The sequence below is a fragment of the Gordionus sp. m RMFG-2023 genome, chromosome 1 (genome assembly GCF_954871325.1).
Source record: "Gordionus sp. m RMFG-2023 chromosome 1, tfGorSpeb1-WG-v2, whole genome shotgun sequence".
Lineage (NCBI taxonomy): Eukaryota > Metazoa > Nematomorpha > Gordioida > Chordodea > Parachordodidae > Gordionus > Gordionus sp. m RMFG-2023.
This window is the reverse complement of record NC_088775.1, coordinates 39,786,196-39,811,280: the sequence shown is the minus strand read 5'-3', so window position 1 is coordinate 39,811,280 and position 25,085 is coordinate 39,786,196. Positions and strand designations below refer to the sequence as shown.

General features: G+C 26.7%; 1 protein-coding gene across 6 annotated transcripts in view; it reads right to left on the bottom strand.

The window, feature by feature from the left end:
- Nucleotides 1-25,085, bottom strand: part of LOC135931284 (uncharacterized) — a 52,192-nt gene that overhangs the window by 4,804 nt on the left and 22,303 nt on the right. For 5 of the 6 annotated variants that reach the window (XM_065468283.1, XM_065468316.1, XM_065468306.1 and 2 more), the window contains exons 6-11: nucleotides 23,983-24,071; nucleotides 23,486-23,907; nucleotides 21,676-21,753; nucleotides 18,346-18,453; nucleotides 13,490-13,587; nucleotides 12,909-13,280 (exon numbers count right to left, since the gene is read on the bottom strand). In XM_065468283.1, the coding sequence (XP_065324355.1) occupies nucleotides 12,909-13,280; nucleotides 13,490-13,587; nucleotides 18,346-18,453; nucleotides 21,676-21,753; nucleotides 23,486-23,907; nucleotides 23,983-24,071 (1,167 nt within the window). Of the gene's footprint in view, nucleotides 1-3,625; nucleotides 3,705-12,908; nucleotides 13,281-13,489; nucleotides 13,588-18,345; nucleotides 18,454-21,675; nucleotides 21,754-23,485; nucleotides 23,908-23,982; nucleotides 24,072-25,085 lie in introns of those variants that run through there. The other variant, XM_065468324.1, reaches the window with a different exon arrangement.

Here is a 25,085-nt window from a genome sequence, read left to right as displayed (position 1 = left end):
ACAAACCTTTTCTTGAACATGGTAAGTCAGTGACTAATAGTACACACCCTTATCTGGACTTGAAGGAAGAAAAAGTTGAAGGTAAATAGGTTTGTTAAAGTTTTTTAGTTAATTTTGATCAATTTATTTATATTGACAACTTTTTTTTACTTAAGCTTAACTTAACAAAAATGTAGGTAGTATTGTTAAACGGCTCGTTTTGAGCCGATTTTTAAAAACGGCTAACTCAATATTTCATCTAGAAACATATTATGCAAGCCTTAAAATTTTGCTCATAGAATGGTAAAAAGGTTTGAACATCTATTAAATAAATCTCAAGGCTTAGACAATATTTTTCTAGCTAAAATATTGAATTAGTCGTTTTTAAAAATTGGCTCAAATCGAGCCGTAGGAATAACTTGGGTAGCCCAAGTGATGCATTTGGACAAAAGGGATTTAGCAATTAGAAAAAGGTGTTAGCTGCAAAGAAGGGACTGATAAAACCATTGAAATTCTATAACAATTTGGCACGAAAAAAAATCTTAATTTAAATATGGATCCTGAGATAACAACAATTTTCGTGTGCCAACAAATTAACCATAATCGTTATTATCTTAAATCAATATTTGATTTGATGCTATTTCTTAGCTTACAGGAGCTACCTTTTCGTGGGACTGGTTCAACAAAAATTATGGATGCTGCAAAAGACGAAAACATAATTTATTACTCTGGACTATTTATAGCAATATTTTCATATATCAACCAAAAAGATCCTGAATTATAAAATTTATAACCAAAATTGATAAACCTAGATTCAAAACGAAATAATATCTATTATGGCAGATATGGTGCTTGAAATATCTCATATAAATATAACAAAAGTGAAATGCTTTTTTTTTTGTTTTAAGGCTGATGAGACAAAAGATCCATCAGGTGTGAAAACCTGAGCATGTATATTCGTTATATTTTTTTTTGTAGAAATACAAGAAAATTTAATAGGAATTATTAATTTACAGTGTCTATCTGCTGAAAGCATTTTAAAGCAACTAAATGATTTAAATATTAATTCAACGAATATAGATATGATTGTGCAAACATCATGTCTGGCCGAAATGGAGGAGTGCAAACCCTACTTAAAAAAAAATTAATAAAAAAGTTCCTTTTATAAATTGCTACAACTAGAGGTGGGCGCGGGCCTAATTTTTTATTCATGGCCCGCCCGCTCACGGTGGCAATAAAAAAATTCACGATGTTTTTAAATTTTTCAACTATTGCTATAATTTTACACTAATTTGAATTTATTCTATTTATTTCTCTAATTTCATAATCCATATTAACAACAAAAAATAAATACAATCTATAAATAGAAATTTTTATTTAGAAAAAGAAGAATGTCTATCTTTTTTTATTTCAATTGTGTACGCCTTTCCTCTAATAAGAGATTGGCTATAGAAAATAACCTTTCACTACCGAACTGGCCGGGGCTGAAAAACTTTACTCGCTAATTTTCTCAAAAAGGAAATGAATATTCCTGCTTACAAAACTTAAATAATGTCTTGTTATTTGTATTATGAGCGATGAATCTTTTAAGTTCATCCTCACAGCTTCCATCGGTAGATGTTGATGCTTCATCGGAATCATCTAGAAATTCTCTAAATTTTTCATTTAGAATATACGGTCTATTATGAGTGTAGGATGAATTAGGAAAGTTATAAATGATAGTTGGCATTGACTTATGCATATCATCTAATTTTATATCATTTAGCATTTTTAACGTTGTTTTATATACATCATCCTTTTCTTCTTCTATTATAAACCTAAGACTTTTGGAATTCGGGACTTTTGAAATTCGGTTCTAGAATTAAGCCTAGCTTATGTAGTGGCTGCATAATAAATCTTTCTTTTAAAAGAAATTTTGTTCTGTTTTTTAAGGTTTTGATTATTATTGTATCACGTTCAGAAGGTTAACAAAATTTTACTTTTTTGTTTCCATAAAGCTACATTTATTGTGGGACGAGAATCTACGCTCAGATTATCCGAGTATTCTTTAAATATTGATAAAAATTAATCTAACTCGCGTATGATGTTGATATCACTTGTGGCTAATCTATTTAATTAAATAAGTACACCTGTATTACAGAATATGATTTTAAGATACTCATACAGAGTTACATCAGTTATTACATCTTGTTTAAGGGTGTGGCTTAGTTTGCTATTAGCTGTCGATTGCTTGAAATATTGTACTAGTCAAAAATATAATGCATAATATTATTTAGTATATGGCATATACATACTAGCGTTTCGTCATCTTTGAATGCACTTATAAGAATTGCTCCGTTATGTCACACAACTAGAAATTTATTTAAATAATTTTCTATTTTTGTGTATTCTTCTAAAATTGAACTGACTACACTTTTAATATTGACGCCTGTTCTCATTTCCTTGTGGCCAAAACAAATATTTTTAATTCAAAATCCTTAATGATAACATGTCCTGCAATGGTTAAAAGACTTCGATTTTTATAATCATTCGTTAAAAAATCAGTGATTATGGACAAGTAATTATTATTGATCATGTTTTTAATTTTAATTTCATAGTATATTTTTGGAGCTATAGTATTCAAGAGAGTTTTTCGGCTCACAAGTATATCTTTTATATTTTGTTGTTTTATATGCAGAGTTGTTAAAAGAAGTTTTAAATGGATCTAGATACAGATACACCGTCTAAAAAGTTATATAGATCCAGATACAGATACGGTGTCTAAAAAGTTATCTTGATACAGATATAATTTTTTAAATCTATCTAGATACAGATACAATTTTTATTATACTCTTATATAAGCTTTGCATAAACTTAAATTAGGATTCTATTGTGAAAATGCATGAAATGAGCTAAAAAATATATTTACTCGAATATAACTAAAATAATGGTTTTTAGATTTTAATATAATATATGAAAATATATGATTAAATGATTATAAATTATATCAAAATTTTGGTCATTAAGGCATCCTGGTTTATCTGTAAAGACATTTTTAGCTGTACAAAAAGTCTTTCTACCATGGCGCTTGAAGTGATTATGGGGTTAATTTTATGAATAACAATTTTATATTAGGATATTCTTTAAAAATGCTAAAATCTCGACATTCATTTTTGAAAAAATGATTTAAAATTTGTTGAGTATCAAAATTTAAATGATTATTAACAATCATATTTGCTGTTGTGGGGTACTGAAAAAAATCGGATATTAAATTATTTGTTTACAATCAATTGAAGACCTTGATAATTCATTAACTAATCTTTGTATTAATTGTTTCTTAACATTGTTTGATTTTTTCTCTTAAAATTTAAAATTACAGTTGTAAACATTTATTTAGTATCTTATACCCTTAAATATTTTACAATGTTGCAAGTTGAGGTAATAACTAAAATTTTCGTATTTTTTGGTAGATATGGCAAACATTTTACTATCAAATATTTGTTTTCTTTATTTTGAGATATTATTTTAAAATATGCTCTATAAAATGGCTATGGAAAAACAATGTGTGAACTTGTTGATGCTATTGATTATTACTTATTCCTCTTCATCACAATTGATATTAATCTAAAATAAATTTCTAAAATTAGTATAATAAAATAAAATTAACCAATTCCATTGAAAATAAAAATGGCAGATTCCTTGAGTTGCATTGTAATATCAAAATTTGCCTGGTTTATTGATAAACTCTGACATAATATTTAATGTATATTTATATATAAGTTTTAATATTTTATATATATAATTTTTTATTATAGTAGTTTTAATATTTTTTAATATATAAATTATATGCTCATATGATATAAAATAAATTTTGCATTCAAGTATTTTTATTTATAATATGAAAAAGCGTTAAATAAAAGTATATCAAAATGTATCTAAAAACAGATACAGATATCTCTAAAATAATATCTTGATACAGATACTTTGATCAAAAATCTATCTAGATACAGATACCACATTTTTATATCTAGTAACAACTCTGCTTATATGTAACACCAACATTTATTAATTCTTGGCCTAGCTTGTAAAATCCTTCACTTTCTGTTGCATTTAAAGATCGAAGTCTTTACAAATAAATAACTGACCTTTCTATAAAAAGTTTAAGCAAAATTTAGCAAAATGTCTTGCGATAAAAACCTAAACATAAAATAGAACTAACGGCATGATACCGGATGTTGTTTATAAAATGTGGAAGATTTTTTGTTTTCAAAAATTATTCTTTTTAAAAAAAGAATTAGATTAAATTAGAAAATATATATTATAAAAAATTGTCAATTTATATTTATAAATAAACAATTTTAAAAATTAAAATTTCCGTAATTCACGGGAAATTTATGTTCACGCCCGATCATGCACGTGAAAAATTTTGGAAAGGCCCGTCATGCCTAATTATTTAAAATTTATTCACACTCACGCCGTAACCCACTATGACACCATGGGTCACGCGTAATTTCACGACCCACGCCCACCTCTAGCTACAACCACATATTGCATCTTGTGATTTAAAATTGTTATAATAATATTGTTATCATTTCTAATTTTATTAATTTTTCCAAAGTAATGTATAATTTTTTTAGGCGTTTTAACGTATTCTGTGAACATACAGGCCAGTGTTGTTAAACGCTACTTTTAAAAGTAGCGCGCTATCGCTACCGTTTTCAAATGAGTAGCGAACAGCTACTTTTTACGCTATTTTGATTTTTTTTTAAAAATATTTTTTACGTAACTTTATTTCCATTAATAAAATATTGGTATAAAAACATGACTATAATTTGTTACATATTTATATATATATATAATTTATTTATTATTGCACCTTAATAATAATAACATTTCGTTGTCATGAAAATTACAAGTATTGTCATTATCTTTACCAAATATTCTATATTTATATCATATTATAAAAAAATTATAATAAATTTAAAACCTGAAAGCCTTCAAGAAATTAGACCCATTATCTGTAATCATCTTACAAACTTTGTTCTGAATTGTGTAAGACATATGGATTTCTGAAATAATATTTGCTAGAATGTCATAAGTTTGACAGCCAATTATTCTTTTTAGAGCTAATGCTATAGATTTTCGTTTTAGATTTTTTGGATTAATCCAATGTGCGGTCACTCCTAAATAAGCTCTAAAAATATGAATATCATATTATAAATCAGAAAATAAACATTTTTATCTTCAATAGTGCGTCCAGCAATCTGCTGTTGTACAGATGTAGGAGACATCTGATAGATTTAATATTAAAGATTCTTTCATTTCTTTAAAGCTATCCAAAATTCTTGCCATCAATGTCTGCCGGCAAGATATCTTGGTACGTGGAGAAAAAGTGTTTATCATCTTTATAAAAGAAATCCGCCAAGGATAAAGGTTGAACAGTATCTATTATAAAGTTCATTATGACTTTGTCAGCCAATTTTTGAGATACACCTGGTGTTGACGAATCCAAATTGCTTAATTTTGTTTGAATTAAATTTGATTTGGAAGTCGGTGTATCTTCTTCCATTACCCCAAAACTTTTGAGATATTTTTCAATCTCTTTATAATTTGAGGTGTGAACAGTCTAAAATTATAACAGTATTAGAATAAAAATTATGTAGGAGATAAGTACATTACAATGATTGAAATATTTAAAATGTTTTAAATAATTTAGATAAAATTTATGAATATATAAAAAAAATGATTGGTCTTTGATCTAAATTTATTTTAAAAATTAAGGATTAGCCTACATATTGATATTAAATTTATTTAATATATTACCTCTAAATGTTTTTCAAATTAAAGCTGCTTATGATTTGAGGATAAAATTTTGCGACATATCTTGCATCGAAACCGATATCCAGGAGTAATTTTTTCTTCAAGAATCAAGTATTATTTGAATTTTAGGAAAGGATAATCTATATTTTTCTCATTTTCCAAAGAAATTTCGCTACCTTCAACAATCTCACACATTTTTAATAACGAGATTTATAATGCTAACTAGATTTATAATGTATATTTTTAAATATAAACTTAAATTTCAAAATTAAATTAAATAAAAGGATTATAATTTTAGATTTAATAAAAAAAATATTTTAATAATATTTAAATGTATTTATTATGCAAAATTGAAAGTAGCGAGCTACCGCTATCGCTATTTTCTAAAAAAAGTAGCCCACTAAAGCTATCGCTACTGAAAAAGTAGCGCGCTATTTTAACAACACTGATACAGGCCATACTCTTAAGAGACTTTTGGACTGGTCATTTAGAAACATCTCGCATCATTTATTTTTGAGGCTATTGGTGAAGTATTATTTTACTCTTCTAATAGAACTTTTAACTTAGAGGTTTCCACTCATGATTCAGTCGAAGCCTCTGGTCTTTTATCTCAATGCGTTAATATAAATGTTATATTTGAATGTTTATATATGTTGTATTCCATATCAAATCAACTGAAGATTCAACCCGACCCTCTTCGATTTTTTTTAAAATTTGCATGATGGTAGTATATACACTAACTAGCAATAATATAAAATTTTAATACAACTCAGCTTACTTCATGAGATATGGCCATCTTTAGAAACGCGAAAAGTTCAAAATACACCATATTTAATTTTAAATATCTCAAAAAGTAATTAAGCTAAAGGTATAATTTAAACTTTATTAAATAACTCATTTTATTATATTGAAAATAATTTTATTACCAAAAACCGGAAATGGTTATAAAATAAAAATTGCCCTTTTTTTTCTTTAAAATTTTTTTAACAAATAGACATTATATACCCTAATATTTGTACAAAATCCTAGATTGGGACCATTACTGTGCCAATAGTTATTACGCTTTAAATATAAATAGTATGGCTTAAATTCTATATTATACGAAATGAGTAATTATTTTTTTAACAAAAGTGATAATATTTGTGAATAATAGTATTAAAACTGAAATCCGAACCCAATCTTAAGATTTATATTCACCCCCCCCCCCCCCCAAAAAAAAATTTTCTTCTTAAATTCGATTTGACCTGATAATTCTATGAGTGAATTATGTAGATTATTTTCTTTGCCAAATAAAAAATTATCTTTGTGATCGTCAGAAATATATTTTCATAAAGATTATTTTCTACTTATAATTAATTATCAAATAAAATAATTATCATAAAAATCAAATTCAATTCCAACAGCAACAGCCGTCATTTATATTGATATTTTATAAAGCCATTTTTCTAAGAAAATTAAATTATCGGTATTCATTATCCAATTTATTTTTAATTTAAATAGCTATCTTTTATTCCTTACCAAAAAAATTTAAATGTCTAGAAAAGATATTTATATTCCAGTAAAGTGCTGTAATCCCTTTAGAATAAAATCTCATTCAGTACGTTACGATCTTAGAAATGTTTTACAATGGATGATAGAAGTGAATTCTAGCTTATCAATTAATCAAAAAATTTGTAGCTCTTGCCGGAAAAAATTAAAAAAATATTCAACAAATCTGATCTCACCTTTTACTTCTACGATCCCGATCACATTACCTTCTATTTCTAACTTACCTTCTACCACAACTATTAATGAAACATTTAGCGATTCTGAACCTGATCAACCATGCAATAATCCCGACTCTTATACAGATTTTAATACTTCAATTTCAACTTTAAATGAAACTTTGCCATTTTTAGGGGAGACACCTATTAAAAAGAAAAGGTTAAATGGAAAAAAATATCCTGTAAATAAATTTTTGAAAATTAAGGGAAAAATCAAAAAAGTTTTTAAAATAAATCTAGAGGATCAAGCAAAAAAAGATGAAGCCGAAATCATAAATCAACTGAAAGAAAAATTTGCTACAAGTTCTCGCAATGAAAAAATACAAATTTTAACAGTTTTACCAAAATCTTGGACTCTTGATAAAATTGAAAAGGAATTTTCAACCACAAATTTTATGTCCCGGATAGCTAAACAATTAGTTGAAGAAAAGGGTGTTTTGTCAAATCCAAATATCATAAAGCCAAGTAGAATAATTCCGGATGACATTGCAAATAAAGTAATAGAATTTTATAATTCTGACGAAAACAGCAGACTTATGCCAGGTATGAATAATTTTATATCAATGAAAGTTAATGGAAAAAATGAAAGTCAAACGTTACTCTAATTCATTAGATAATTTAATGTATGATATTATTTAATTTAATAATTTTCCATTTTATATTCATGTAATATAAATAATTAGCTAAATAAAGTTATAAATATTTTTACAATTATTTTCTCTCTAAAATAAAATCGCTAAACTTATATGTTAAATATAACATAATGTCTACTAGTGGGCTCACAGCCCAAAACATTTATAAAAAAATATAATCTGCCCGATCATAAAGGAATTTTCTTTTTATTTGTTTCGTAAATTACTATATATTTGGTATAATTTAGGATTTAAGCCATACTATTTATATTTAAAGCGTAATAACTATTGGCCCAGTAATGGTCCCAATCTAAAATTATGTACAAATATTAAGAAGTATAATGTCTATTTGTAAAAAAAATTTGAAAGAAAAAAAAAGAGCAATTTTTATTTTATAGCTATTTCTGGTTTTCTATTTCCGGTTTTTAGTAATAGACTTTTTATAATAAAATAATTTTTATATCATATTAAAGGGCTATTTTAGAGCTATTTAATAAAATTTAAATCATGCATTCAGCTTAATTACTTTTTGGATATTTAAAATTAAATATACTGTATTTTGGAATTTTCGCGTTTCTAAAGATGGCCATATCTCATGAAGTAAGCCGATTTGAAAAGTAAAATTTTACATTTTTATTAGTTAGTGTATATACTACCAACATACAAATTTTTAAAAAAATCGAAGGGGGTCGGGTTGAGAATCGACTTTTTTTGGTTGATTTAATATGGAATTCAACATATATTTTAAAAGGTTACGCTATTTGAATTATACATTTCTTACATTTTATATTATCTTATGGAGGTCAATGTAATTGCATATTAGTAGTAGTTAAATGACATAATTATAAAAGACTATATATAGGAAACAATTTTATAATTAAAAATCTATTGTTTTGACTATAAAAAAATGGCGACGAAATAAAAAAAAAATCTAAGTCGCGCGATTTTCGGTCAAGTTTAATAATATATAGAATTATAAAAAAAATTCTGTTTATAAAGAAAAAAATTATATATATTTAGAAATTATGGATAAAATTATTCTCCAGGACTTTAAAAAGGAAATTGTTCTATCGAGGACCACGTTGATTATATCAAATATGAAAAATATTCCTCAAACTGACGCCATTTAAAAAAAATTATTTATAGCTTATGGAGGAATAAACATTACAACTGATATCAAAAAATTACTCTATCCTAGGAATATAGAGGAAGTAGGATAGATTGACATATATAAAATAGCAAAACAACTATATAAAGATGAAAGAACTATTTTGGCATCAAGAATTGATTTCATTAGATTAAGTCGCGGGGCTACTGAATCCGTAATGAGCAATTTAAAAAAATATAAAGGAGCTAGCCCGAAGATGCGAATTTGAAGACAATGTAGAACTGAGAATTCGAGATCAATTAATCGCCGAACTAAAGATGTCACAACTGGATAAAGAACTACGATTAAGATATCCAGATACTAAAGACGAAGACCAACCGTTACGCTTAAACAAAGTGGTAGAATTGGCTTTAGCGATGAAACGAGACTTAGAAATAAATAATACTGCTAAAATGGTATATAAAATCAAAGAGCCGAATAAACATGATAATAATCGGATAAATCAACATGATAAAAATAATCGGCAGTATAATAATAATGATAAACGGCACTATCAAAAGGATAATAAAGCATATGTAAAAAGAGAACTAGTGCCCGGGTATAATAACTACCATACAAATAATAATAGTAATTGGAGAAAACCATGCTATTTCTGTAATCGGTTTCATGTTGTCCCGCCTACGGAAAATCGTGCAGCAAATGTAGGAAACCAAACCACTTCGCCGTATGTTGTAAAGCTAAAGAAAAGGAACAAATTACAATAATAAAGAAGACGATTCGGATGTCTCAATAAGAAAAATATACAAATATGGGCAACATCCAAAATTAAAATGGAATATGATACTGGCTCGGCAGTAACCATTATTAATGAAATAATATGGAATAAAATCGGAAGGCCAAAACTTAGAAGGGCTAAAGCACCAACTACATATGGAAATAATAGAATAAAAATTATGGGTGAAGCTGATGTAAAAGACAATTATGGCTTTCATTATTTGTCACACAAACAAATGATGCAGCTCTATTTGGATTTCCATGGATTATTGAATTTGACTTATCGTTACCAAAAAATGTAAATATCAATATGATCAACAATAGATATAAATATAATGATAATGGTAACGTAAATACAAACTATATAAAGAATTTGCTACGGTGTTTGATACTAAATTAGGATTAATTAAAAATGTCGAACCAGTAAAACTACAATTGGAAGAAAATACAAAACCAATTGCACTGCCAGCTAGAAGAGTACCGTTGCCTTTAAAAGTAGAAATTGAAAATGAACTGAAACGTTTGGAAGAAAATAATATAATCAAGAAAATAGATCCATCAACAACAAGAGTAACCTGGAGTACTCCAATGGTAGTGGTATGTAAAACTTCAGGTGAACTACGATTATGTGGAGATTTCAAAGTAACGTTAAATAAATTTCTACTACTAAAAGACTATCACATTATACCAACGTTTGAAGAATTAATAGCAAAAATTGAAAATAAAACAGTGAAATATATACGAAATCTTACTTATGACACATTAACTCTATCAAGAAAAGAACTTAGAGATGAAACTGCGAAAGATCCAATTTTAAGAAGAGTAAAAATATTATTAAATGGTACAAATATACAAAATCAAGCACCAGAATTACAAGCTTTTAGAACAAGAATAGATGAAATAGAAAATGATAACGGTATCCTATTTTGGAATGGTCGCTTAATAATTCCATATTCACTACAAAAACGAGTTTTACAGATATTACATACAGGTCATCCCGGTATTACATCGATGAAATCCATTACGAGACATTATATATGGTGGGAAAAATTAGATAAAGATGTCGAAAAACCGCTTTATTGGGTGTCAAAAACATCGCAGAGATATACTAGAAGTTGCCGTATAACCATGGAATCCGCCAGCACAACCCTGGGAAAGGGTACATTTAGATTTTGCCGGACCACTAGACGGATTTTATTGGCTGCTAGGAATCGATGCATATTCAAAATGGATAGAGATCGATAGAATCCAAGATACCACAAGTAAAAATTTAATAAATAGATTAGAAAAATGGCTTACACGATATGGTGTTCCATGTCAAATTGTCACAGACAATGGTCCAAAATTCATTTCAAATGAATTTTACAAATGGTGCAAAAATAAGAATATACAACACATAAAACTATACCATACCATCCGAGAAGTAACGGATTAGTTGAAAGATGCATACAAACTATAAAAAATCGGTATTTTGCTAATAGAGAACAAACAAATGATGGGGAAAAATGCCTTAATGAAGTATTAGTTACATATAGAAATTCCGAACATTCCTCAACGGGCCGAATACCTGCCAAACTATTTATGGGGAGAAGACTAAATACTTTATTAGACTGGGTGAAACCCCATCAATTACTGAAAAATTAGAAACCTCTGTAGTAAAACACGACCAGTTAAACAAAGAAGATATGTGATATTTGAATGTTTATATATATTTTAAAAGGTTATGCTATTTGAATTATATATTTCTTACATTTTATATTATCTAATGGAGGTCAATGTAATTGCATATTAGTAGTAGTTAAATGACATAATTATAAAAGACTATATATAGGAAACAATTTTATAATAAAGAATCTATTGTTTTGACTATAAAAATAAAACCATTATAATTTATGAGATATCAGTAACAATAGATCCACTAAATAAGATCTACAGTCAGTAGGTACTAATCTAGTGGATGCTAAAAATTGTATTGATTACATGATCAATATATTAAAAAATAAAAGAAGTGATAATTCTTTTGATTTGTTTAGAATTAAGGTTCAAAAACTTTATTCCTCAAAAGTCATCGAGGGTCGTAAAACGCATATAAAGTGAAAAGACTCCAATTGGAGTTCTATAAAAAAGAATTATTATGAAATTATTGATTACTTTGTTGATCGCTTTTTAGATAGATTTACTTTACATAAGATGATTATAATCATCTATCATATTTTAATACATTGTCCTTACCTTGACCCTGATTATTTTATATCAGATAAAATGGCCCAATTAGAATCATTAATAAACTTAAATGTTATAAAAAAATATCATTTTACATTTAAATAATTGTATAAATGCTGCTCAGAAGCCATCATCATTGGGAATTTCTACAGTTTCTTGTGAGGCCTCATTCTCTACACTAAAGAGAGTTCTATCGAGCACCAGAGAATCGATGAAAGATCGTAAACAAAATTTAATATTAATGGCTCATGGAAAAAGAATAATACAGAATTTATTAAAAATAAAAATCGTTGTATTATATTATAGTATTATTTTGTATATTCATATTATAGTATTATTTTGTATATTCATATTATAGTATTATTTTGTATTCATATTACATTTACAAATTTTTAACAAAAATAGCAAAAAATTTCTATGAATGCTTAATTACTAATTTATTTTAAAAATATAATCCCCCCCCCCCCCCCAAGTAAGGAGCTGCCCCCAGATGGAAATTCTTGGCTACGGTCCCGTGAAATGACATAACTACTGCAAAATATACAAAACCCTCCAATTTTGTGGTAAGATTAATAAAAATGTAGTAAACTTCCCTGACGCAAAATTAGATAAAATATAGGAACATATTACTTTTTAGCATCGTCACTATCGAAAATGGGCTGAACATTGGTCGTCGAACGACTCAAATTTCTTAAATTTCCCAAATTCGTCATATGTTGGTAATCGGCGTTGCTGGGATTGTAAAAATATGCGCGCAGAAGGGATTCAAGCCACCCCCTTCGGTTCAAATTAATAAGGCGATTTTTGGCGGTAATGTTTTTAACGTTATGGGGTAAAGGGTAAGCGGATTGATTTAACATATCGATATAATAATCGGAATCTATCGATTTCGACATTAGCAAACGGCCTTTGTAAGAAACTGAACGAGGGGCTAAATTTGAGTGGGGACCCCCAACGGGTAATGAATCGAGGTACGAGTGGTTATTATTACGGTTGTTGGTTCTGATTAATTGTGTTGTAAATGGGAGGGGGGGGGGTTAAAAAGAAAAAGTATAAGAAACATTCACACTGATTATCCTCCAAAAAATTAAATACTCGCTTTAACGCAGCTTTCTAATAATTTACCGACATTAATTATATCTCCTTCTTCATTAAATACCTTACTTCCTCAATACATATTTGTTAATTATAGAAAAATTAAAGGCTCTTACAGGAATGGTAAAAAGTATAAGAATAAAAAGGCAACGCCAAAGAAGACGCCTGGTTTGGTGGCTTTCAACAAGGGTAAAACTTTCTTTAAAACGCAATTCTAGAAAAATTCATGTTTTTTTAAACAAAAATATAATTAAATATTATTATTTTTAATAACTGACATCATTTTATTTTTACATACGAAGCCTCAAACCATCAATTGATTTATTAGATATATATATATATTTGAAGTTGTTGACTTTCTATGTACGTGATAATTTTAGTTGTTAATAAAAAATTACTTTTTGATATCGTTATTATTTATTCTAAAGCAAACGAAACCAGACTTACATATTCTTATCCTATTACTTATTCTTTTTAGAGCAACCAGACTTACATATTCTTATTCTACTACCGATTCTTTTTTAGCGGAATTATTCTTTATTTGCGTCATATGATAAATTATCAATCGAATCCATTATACTCACCGCCAAATCTTTATTTATTGTCTCGAACAGTTTATATTTTTTAGTGGATTCATCAGTTATGTTTTCGGCAATAAATTTTAGGTCAAGGGTTTTGAGTAAGACTTTTATGTTATTATGCCCCTATCCTCCACCATGATGCAAATAAAGAATAATTGCGCTAAAAAGAATCGGTAGTAGAATAAGAATATGTAAGTCTGGTTGCTCTAAAAAGAATAAGTAATAGAATAAGAATATGTAAGTCTGGTTTCGTTTGCTTTAGAATAAATAATAACGATATCAAAAAGTAATTTTTTATTAACAATTAAAATTATCACGTACATAGAAAGTCAACAACTTCAAATATATATATATCTAGTAAATCAATTTAAGGTAAATCAATTGATGGTTTGAGGCTTCGTATGTAGAAATAAAATAATATATTATTTAGTGATTTTTTTTGTATATGTAAATAGTCATAGTTTAAAGCTTCAATTAACTTTGTATATTATGATATTAAATTATATTATGCAACAATAACTATAATCATTTCTTTCTTTCTCTCTTTTTTTCCTTGCTTCCTCTCTTTTCTTATATCATGGATAAAATTAAATTATACATGTTCACAATAAAGAATTTAACCATTTTAGAGTAAATTAAACTCACAAAGTCATTTTTTTATCAGTTAACATTGGGACTTTAACCGTCACCTAATAAAAATATGATTTAAGTTAGTCGGAGCATAAAGATTAGAAATGCGTGATGAGCTATACATATTTTTAAACCCTAGATTGAGGTTGTATTTTTAGATAAAAACAAAGTTTAGTTATTAAATAGCCATGGCTTACAAGTCTTAAAATACATAGGTAAATATAGTTCAACAAAATGAAGATGTGATTCGATATTAGAATACGACTATCTAATATGGCTCGATCTTAAGGCATGTCCAGAAAATTTTTTGTAAAGTCTTGATAAATGACTTAATTTTTCCTGTTTTCCACAAGGTTGAGACATAACCTCAAAGCTGAGGTGATAGTTTTAGACTAAAAATTATGCTGTAATTTTTTGAGTCGCCTCAAAACCGGCTTGAATGGAGAAATTTTACGATACTGCAGATGTTACACATAATACATTGCATTTAATTTTTCTTCGGTGATTTCTAACATTAGCATCTGACTAATTTATACGTGTCAATAGTTTAAACAAAAGCTGTTTTTTAAACAAACGAGCAAAATCTACTGCGTTTTTATTGTTATAATTTTATATTATTTTCTTATTTTTTTTTGGTGGTTAACGCCAATTATTATCATTTTAAATTATAAAATGATTGGAGTCAATGTTAAAAGATATGCAAAGGTAAATATTTTGCAAAATTATTTGTAAACTTCAACTAAGGTTACTAAAGACCCGATTAAGATTTTAGTCAAAATAATATTATGTAGAGATTTGGCAAATGATCCAACACTTTCTCCTATTTATGAGCTAAATCCCCAGGCTTACATAATATATTATGGCTAAAATCTTAATCGAGTCGTTTTAAAAGTCGACCAGAATCGGGGTTTTAACAAACCTAGCACATATTATTCTAATAATTTGGCATAGGTTTGAGTCTTTTCCTACTTTTTTTGTACTTTCTATATATTTTATTTGCTAAACATGTTATCTATATCAAAATATAACAATTATTTTGGATACTTAATTTTTTTATTTATTATAATTCTTTGTTTAAACTACCAATCAACAATAAGCAATATTATTATTGATTGACATCTAAGAAAGAAATATTTAAAAAATAATAAGTATGCTGGGGCACTTATATTATCATTATAATTAATATTTAAATTTAACTTAATTATTTAATAAACAGATTAATGTAGAATCTATAAGTTTGTATGGAGTCGTATCTTTATTTTAAAAATATATCGCAAGCCAAGCAAATCTCAAAAACCCAAAAAACTTTTTAACCCCTCATTAATAGTTAGCAAAACGACAAATTATACAAAATACACTCTATTTTTGTATTTTACACACAAATCCGCACCAACTGTGAATGCAGGGTGCGTGAAAAAAAAGCTTATCAAAAAGGGATCTTATATTCAAATTTTTATTATATTTCTATTCCCGAACATAAATTTTAATTATTCCATTCAAAATGAGGAAAGATTATTTTTGTTTAAACACTCCTCGATATTATGAAAATCAGCATTATTAATTTGCGAAAAGATTTATAATATTTTACATTTTCTGTTTATTTTGAATTTAACCTTATGGTTAGATTAAATAAAGTAACTCGAATAATATAAATTCTAATGGCGTTTTAAATATATCACATTACATTTTACAACGTTTACTTTAATCATTATCGGTGCTAATAAAGTAGCCTTATGAAGAAGTGTTTGGAGAACATTTAATATGTGATGGCTGGGAAAATCAGTTCAATTGAAACAAATTATTAAGGGTAAAAAAAAGGCAAATCATGGACCCTATGTCAAAACCCCTAACAGCTTCACTATTGAATGTGCAAAAGGATAAGGGTAATTAGGCTGATGATAAAATTAAGATGTCAAATTTTGAGAAATATATAATGCAAATCAAATCATACCCAAGATTCTAGGTTTTCTCTAGTTAACGAAAGAAAAATTTTACCTTCGAATTTGGCAAAGCCTGTGAATTAATTCAATCGTGGTATAACAAATTGTTCATTCGGAAAACAGGCTAAAATCCTAGTCAAACAAATCGGCCAAGCCATAAAACAATTTCGAAGGCTTCTTTGTTCAAACAACAAATTAGTCTAGTATTCTTACGTTATAATTTTAAATTATTTAAAAATTCCTGGCTGTCGCCAGGTGTTGATGAATATTTTTTTAATGTATGTTATTTAAAATATTTTTAATATGTATTTTAAATTATAGTCCTTATATGTTTTTTAATACATAGTTTTACAAGTTATTTTTAATAAAATAATTAACAAAGTTAGGGTAAAAAAAAATAACAAGTTTGAATGAGATAAAATTCAATATAATAATATATGAATAATATTTAAAATATTTCATATAAAAGCATATAAGTTTAATTTATTGTTTCTAAACCATATTTATTTATATTTCACAATATTTAATCTTGATCGGTCAAAATCCCAAATCTTATTTAGCAAGCTTTAAAACATTTAAATCGTTAACCAATAAATACTGATATGATAAACCAATTGTCATAAGGCCACTAAGTATTTATTAACTTTTCTTGAAAAGATGAACACAACATACAATGTTTTTTTCCTAAATACTTGTTTATTAATATATAATAATTATATCAAGAAACTAATAACTTCAAATAATTTGAATCAAATTCAACATCATTTTTGTCTGTAAAAAAATATATAAACAAGAATAATGGTAATAAAGATCATAACTAAAGAACGAAATCGTATGCAACAATAATAAATATCGGGTTTAGTGTTCAAATTAACAATTAAATATTAAAATTTAGATGTTGCTAGCACCGAGCGAGATCATATTATAACGTATTAAAATTTATATATCACACTATACAAAAAAAAGAGAAATATTTAAAACCATTATATTTTGTATAATATAGAATAGACAATAAAATAAACATGCATTATGTTACACTAGTATATACAAAAAGCATCCGTTAGCCCTTATAATATATATTCTAAAAAATTGGTTTTAATATAAAAATTTATCTACATACAATAAATATACTCATTCGTACATATCACAATTAGTTTGTATATATTTTTAAATGTTACCCATAATAGTAGCACCCGAAGAAGATAATAATTGTCTAATAATTTATAATATGTAAAATAATATAATTATAAATATGATTTATAAATTTTAAAATGTCCCTATCATAAATATTGAAGAAAAAATATAAATTATAACGAGGCTAAATATTGGAACAATTATATTTAAAAAAGAATAGAAAAATGCATTAGATTGGAGTTCGAGAGATATCTTTATGAAAAATAGAATTCTAACAATTGGTTATAGACCTCTCTTTGATATCTTGTGGCCGCTTCCTTTACATAGACGTTTAAGAGTAGATTGTTATTATAAATCCTATTCCGAGTTATGTAGTGATTTTTTTTAAAAAAATTCAGAGGAGCGCCATGAGAGATTGATTGTTAGGGGATGTTTGAAAAAAAAGAATATACATGTTATCATATTAAAAGTTGTATACTATAATTTTTTTTATAAAGAAATAAATAATCCAAGGTGACCCGATGACAATTGATCATGAAATTTTTTTAGAAGGGGGGGGGGAGTGTATATTAATCTTTATTTTATTTTAGTAAGCTTTAAGTGAAACATGCAAATATCACCATGCTTAAACATTAAGATAATAGCCTCCAAAATATTTCAAAATAAAAATTAACAAATCTTTTAAACCTCCGTTTCTAGCGAATTTATTTTGGTTTTCAGACTTCCGTTAATGATTTCTAAATCCCGCTTTTCCTTGGACAATTGCTCTACCCTACTCTCCAGGCTCTTGATATACTAAAAGTAATAATTCATTAATTTAAATATCATGCCAAATATTTTTTAGAAATCCGAAAAGCACAATGGAGGGGGGTGAAATTTGTGTAAAGTATTTTAGCGGGCTAAAAATTTCATAATAAAATTTTAAACTTAAAAAAATTTATACGCTAAGAATAAATTTTATTTGAACTAGGGCTGTGCCGATATTAAATATAGGATTGTCACCGATATAGCGTTTTCCAAAATATTGGATCGAGCCGATACCTGTAAAAACCCGATCCGATCTTTTTACTTTTTTTTTTGTTATTTTATTCATATTTATTTTACATTAATAATACTTTCTGAATGATTTTTTTTAACAATGCAAATGCACAACACCCTTTAAATTTTATTTATTTTTTAAAATAGATTTATAATATTTTAAAAGTTTTTTTTTAAAAATAGAAAAGAACACCCAAAGTTCAAAGATAATTTTGCAAAATGCGTTTTCTGCAGAAATCTACTTTCACGGGGAAGAATAAAGAAAAATTCATTTAATACTACCAATATCCATAAACTTTTTTAATTATTGTAGAAATAAAAAAATTAAATTAAATGCATAATTCGATTTTTTGCATAAAAAATATTGATTTCTTAAATACATTTTATTCAAAGGGGGGTGGTAAAGTGGATCGGCACAGCCCTAATTTGAACTCTTCTGGTCATTACTACAAAAATTAATTCAGAATTTTTCCTATGTAAATTCATTTTTAAGAAGCCAGACAACTTATAAAAATCCTAATGGGCTAATCCTAACCTCTCTAACCTATTTTAGATTAATCCTATTATATGGCATATAAGTGGGGACCAGAAGGAGACGTCTGTTTGAAACTCTGCTCTCCTAACAATAAAATGCTTCATTTTGTTTTTTTCCCTTCTTTCTATACTATTTTACACGTATTATGTTATTAACGTGAAGCTTAGCTGAAAGGTATTGCCGCGAAAATTTTACTGTTAAAGAATAACCGCAAGTGCATTCAAGTAAGGCTTGATTTGTGCTAAGGTTATAATAATATTCATTAACAATATTTTTTCATAAATTTCATCGAAACGTTGCCTACTAGAGTTTATGTATTAGATATTTGGTTAGATTAATATCAATTATCTTTTTCAATATATTCTTAATATACGCATGCTTTTTATGTAGATTAAAAAAATTTTTTTTTTATAAATAATAAAATGTTTTTAAATTCTATCGAAACTAAACAGGATAATAGTGCGAATAAATTGAATGTTTCAAACGCAAATGACGAATTACAAATTTGTCAAATTGGCGCTAGAGACTATTTTAAAAAAAGCAAACTGATTTTCTTTATTCAATACTTTTTTTATAATTTAAGGTTAACTTTTTTTTTCCGAACTAGCATACTCAATTTTTTTTATAGAATTAAAAATCTCACATCAATTTAAACAAGGGATGTTACGTTTTATTTAGAAAAATAAAGAACGGCAAAACTCAAAGTTATAGGCATTAATTAACGCACATAAATATAATTATAGGTATACCATTTTTTCAGATTTTGTTAATTGAATTCAGAAAAAAAATATATATAATAACTATAGATAACAACAGCCTTTAGCTAACAAATTTCGCATCTAATTCATATTTACAAATATGTTGTACTCCATATTAAATCAACCAAAACTCGATTCTCAATCCGCTTCTATTTTTTAAAAAAATTTGTATATATATACCAACTAATAAAAATTTTAAATTTTACTTTTCAAATCGGCTTACTTTTGATATATTCCCATCTTCAAAAACGCCAAAATTTGAAAATGCACTTCATTTAATTAACTTTAAATATCTCAAAAAATAAAAGCCATAATTTAAATTTTATAGCTCTATAATAGCCCTTTAACAAGAAATAAAATTTTAGTGAAAATCATCTAATTATCAAAACATAAAAAGAAAACTGATATTTTTTCTTACAAATTCTTTTTACAGATAGACATTATACTCCCTAATATTTATACAAAATCCAGATTGGGACGTGTACTGGGCCAATAGTTATTGTTATTTAAATATAAGTTGTATGGCTAAAATCCTACTAGCAAATTTATAGTGATTTATTTTTTTAAAAAAGTGGTTGCCAAAAAATAACATTTAAAAACTAAAATCTAAAGCCCCAACTATTTCGCCTTTATTAAATATTAAAAAATGCAAAAAAAACGTTTACCAAATTGTAATATATTATTTTAAAAACGCAATAATTTGAAAGCACTATAATGAATAAATACTAATGATTTTGTAAAGAGTAATAAATTACAAATATGATTAAACATAAATCAACTTCCAATAACTCTTCTCCACACCTAAAGATAGAGCTTCGTCCTACAAAAAAAATTTCCTTATTAATTTGGAATTTTTGACCTGGGAATTCTGTGAGTGAACGATGTAGTTTAATTTTTGTGATCGTCAGAAATATATTTTCATTGTAAATATTATTTGGAAAATTTCAGTCCGTTATAACAAATAAATCTATCTTATATTTGGCATAAAGTCATGTTGAGAATTAATTCCAAAAGCAACAGTCGTCATTTAAATTCATAAATTCTAAATCCCCCTTTTCCTATGAAATTAAATTACGTATTCTATCCAGTAGAGAAAAAAGGTTATTTCAATTCCAATAGTGCTGTAACCCTTTCGCTAAAAATTACATAATATATTATGAACTTAGAAACATGAGCATAGGACGTGATTACCCATCGGTAAAAAATCAGATACTAATTACTATCTAGTCAGCAAAATCAAATAGACACCTATAGCTACTTACAGCCGAAATAGTCACAATGCCTTTATGGTATTCACAAAGATGATGTTCTGTAATACATACGCAACAATAATTCACAATAATATATTCTCAGAAATACTAGCATGATAATGTATTCGCCGAAATTTTTTTAGCAGTTCATTCACGGTAATACCTTTGGCGAAAAAAATTTGACATGTGTATGCAACCCATTATATATATATAACAAATTTAGTAAGATATAAGATAATTTTTAATAATTTGTCACATTTATTTTTTGACTATATTTTATAAAATGGATATAAGATTAGAGTAATTGGAATATTTAAATAAATTTTGACCACTTTAAATAAATCGAAAAAGGTGGCTATCCACTGATTTAAGTCATGTTTCGTAAGTGATTCTACTTTGGGATCAAGTTTTAATGATTATATATATTTATTTTAACCTCTTTTTTGCGTTTCCTAGATAAACTAGCGCTTTCCCTATTTTTGATCATCCGTTCTAATCTCTTGCTTTGCTTGTGCTAAAAAATTATATAAGAAAAAGCGTATACAATTCATAAAATATTAATCGCCTTTTCTTGAATACAAATAATAGTGTATTCGTATTTGATAAATACATATGAATAAATATTTAATTAGAATTATTTGAATATTCTTTTTATAAAAATTATATAAAATTTTCATACAACAAATATTAAATTTTCTGATTTAATAAAATTGCAATTTTAAAAACATAACTTTTTTGAAAATTGTTTATTGTTCTTTAAATAATTCGAAAACAGAATCAATCATTTATTCATATTCGACGTATACGATAATATTCCTATTGGTTCATAATGAAAAGAATATTTAAATATTCGAACAATTAATCTGCGTACCTTTACAACTATCGGCGAGAAGCGTCACGCTGAATTCCTTTACATTGAAAAAGTATTTTCGGTTTTTCAAAATTAATTTGAAAAAATTTTCGGAATAATTTATTAGTTCACTTATAGTTAAAATTATAATAAATTAGGAATCCAAAAATTTTTTTAAATGATAATTATCTTGTATAAAAATAATTTTATCTAAAACTGAAGGAAATCATGAGGATCTTCAGTTTAAAGTGAGTCACGCTGTTGAGAATACACAGTTACTGGTTATGCTTATAGCCGAGATACAATATTTTTCTAGCTAAAACTAAAAACCGTGGAATTTACCATTTTCTTTTTTTCCTCCAAATCGAATAAATTATTTATTGAAGATAAAGAAAATAACAAATATGATTCTTCTAGATGATTCATTATATTGTTTTGCTTAGCCTGATAATTGGATGAATGTTTATCAGCCATTATTTTGGGAATTAATATATATCTCACAATTTATTTGGAAAATTTGCCTGTCAGCAACAATGAGATTGGCATATAAATTAAACGGGTGTATTACATTTTTCTTTTAGATGCTTGTCATAAAATATTTATCTTTTAAAATCAAAGGTCTAAAAGTGCAACTAAGGCCTAAAATTGAGGAAAAATATGTCAGTTCATTGACAAACAAAATCCTACGATGCTAATTTTGGCGTACATAATATTTGAGAGGATAAAAAATCACAGGAATTTATGATGTTTTTAGGAAAAAGAGTTTAAATTGTATTATGAATGAAATAATTTTAGATCATCTCTCTCCATTAACATGTTATTAATGGGACCTTTGTTACATTCGACTTCGAGCATCAGCAAAATACAATGCCAAAGAGTAGGAACACTTCATTTTAAGTTTTATGTTGTCTTTTATCATTATCACATATTGTAACATTTTAACAACGATCAGATTCAGAATGTTGCTCAAAATAAGGATTTTTTTATCATCCAGATCTAAGCTTTATGATATTTGGTCTATTGCTTCAGAATATCATCATTTTTCTGAATCAGCCATTAAAAACGTGTTTGTTAATACTATAAATAATAGAAATTTTCTTTTACAAATCAGGTGCTTTTTAATTGCGAAAAGAATAATTAAAATAGCAATTCCATAAAATCTAAAAATGTATTAAAATATAATTTATAATTAAAATAATCAATGTATTTTATAAATGTTAAATATTAATAGTGATAATATAATTTCCTTTGTCCGCTAAAAGCAAATAATTATTTGGCGTTGGAGTGATCATATAGCCATAAAAAGAAAGTGTTAATAGTGGGCTAGCTAGATTGAAAACATGTGATTAAAAAAGAGAAAACAAGTTTATATAAAAATAAATAAATGGTATAGAACCTCTTCGTTCGAACCGTACATTCCCATGGGAGAATCAATCGTTCTTTTGACATAATGACTTTGTTTCGAAGAAAAGGGTAAACGTTCAGTGGTGCCAATATCAAATAGAGAGTTTTGATAAAAATTGATATTATCCTCATTTGAAGGTATCAACCTTTGGAACATGTCGTTTATAAGGGCCTTATTCTTATCATTGGTGCAATTGATTACATCAAAGACGTCCAAATTTTTTGCGGCAGGCAGTGCACTAATGTCGTGATTTCGTAAAATTTGCTGTTTCGTGTTAATCGCATTGCTCCTATTTTCGTCACTAACATTAGTATTACTATTTCTACTGAGGCTGAAAATAGGTTGACGGGGTGAGATGATTGGTGGCAGGCGAGAGCCTTTGGACAAAGCCGGTAATATGGGAGAGGGTGAAGCTGTGTATGAGAAATTTTTTCAAAATCATATTTTTTTTTCATTTAAAAAGTTTGCAATAAAGGACAAATCATTACTTTGTTTGACGTTAGAAGAGCGACAGTTTTTTACAATAGGAATTTTGGTTAAGGAAGTGTTAACCGTAGGATTTTCTGTGCAACCCGATCTAATTCAATAAAGAATAGTTTGTTTTTAACAATAAGATAGAATGATCATATGGGGAAAAAATGATAAGGGAAGCCATATACATGGTTTAGGTTATTAAAATATAATTATCGGTTCCATTCGAACCTCTAAAAACCGGGTTGAATTTTTTTGTATACAAACTTACATTTGTAATTATATGTAAAGAAAGCACAATTTTTTATTTCAATATAAAAATAGGAAGTTTATATTAAAAAATCTTATCAATTAAAATTGATTAATAATATTTAAAACAATTAGGATATAAATTAGAATTTTGACTAATAATACTAGTAATAATTTTCACATTATTTTATAAACATAAAATCATGAGGTTCACAAGCATTTTTAGAGGTCCAATTTAGGTTTGGATAGAAAATCATTTACCAGTTTAGATTCGATACAAAATACCGGTTTGGATATCTGAATCCAAAGTAATCGAGCATTCCCTTATTACATTAAACATCTGTTTCCTTGTGGAATTTGATTTTTATAATAGTTTATTTTGTATAATCATTTTACCTAGTACTAGTTAGACTAAATAAGTTAAGAATTTAGTACAAAGTTTTAGTAACTAATGAATGTATTTGAATTTTTCAATGATGTTAAGGCGCAAAATTTATTATGTGACCCAAGAAATACAGATCACAACATTAAATATAAGGTTGATACTGCTTAGACTGGGATAGGCGAAAAATACAATTTGTGAACTAATTAATTCAGTTGTCCACGCATCTTAAATTAAATTCGTATTTTAAAATATTTCAAGTGTTTATTATAAATAATTACAATATGCTAAATTTTCATTTTAATTTGACAAATTAATTTTTTTAATCATCTCTATATTTTTCCAGTAGTCTAATTTATCTATTATTAGAAGATCAAGAAACGATAAAGAGAAAGAAGAATTATTTTAAAAAACCCACTTTTGGAGCCTTCCATTTAACTTTTCATGATATAGTAAATGATGATGCAGGATTTATGAATTCTTAGGATG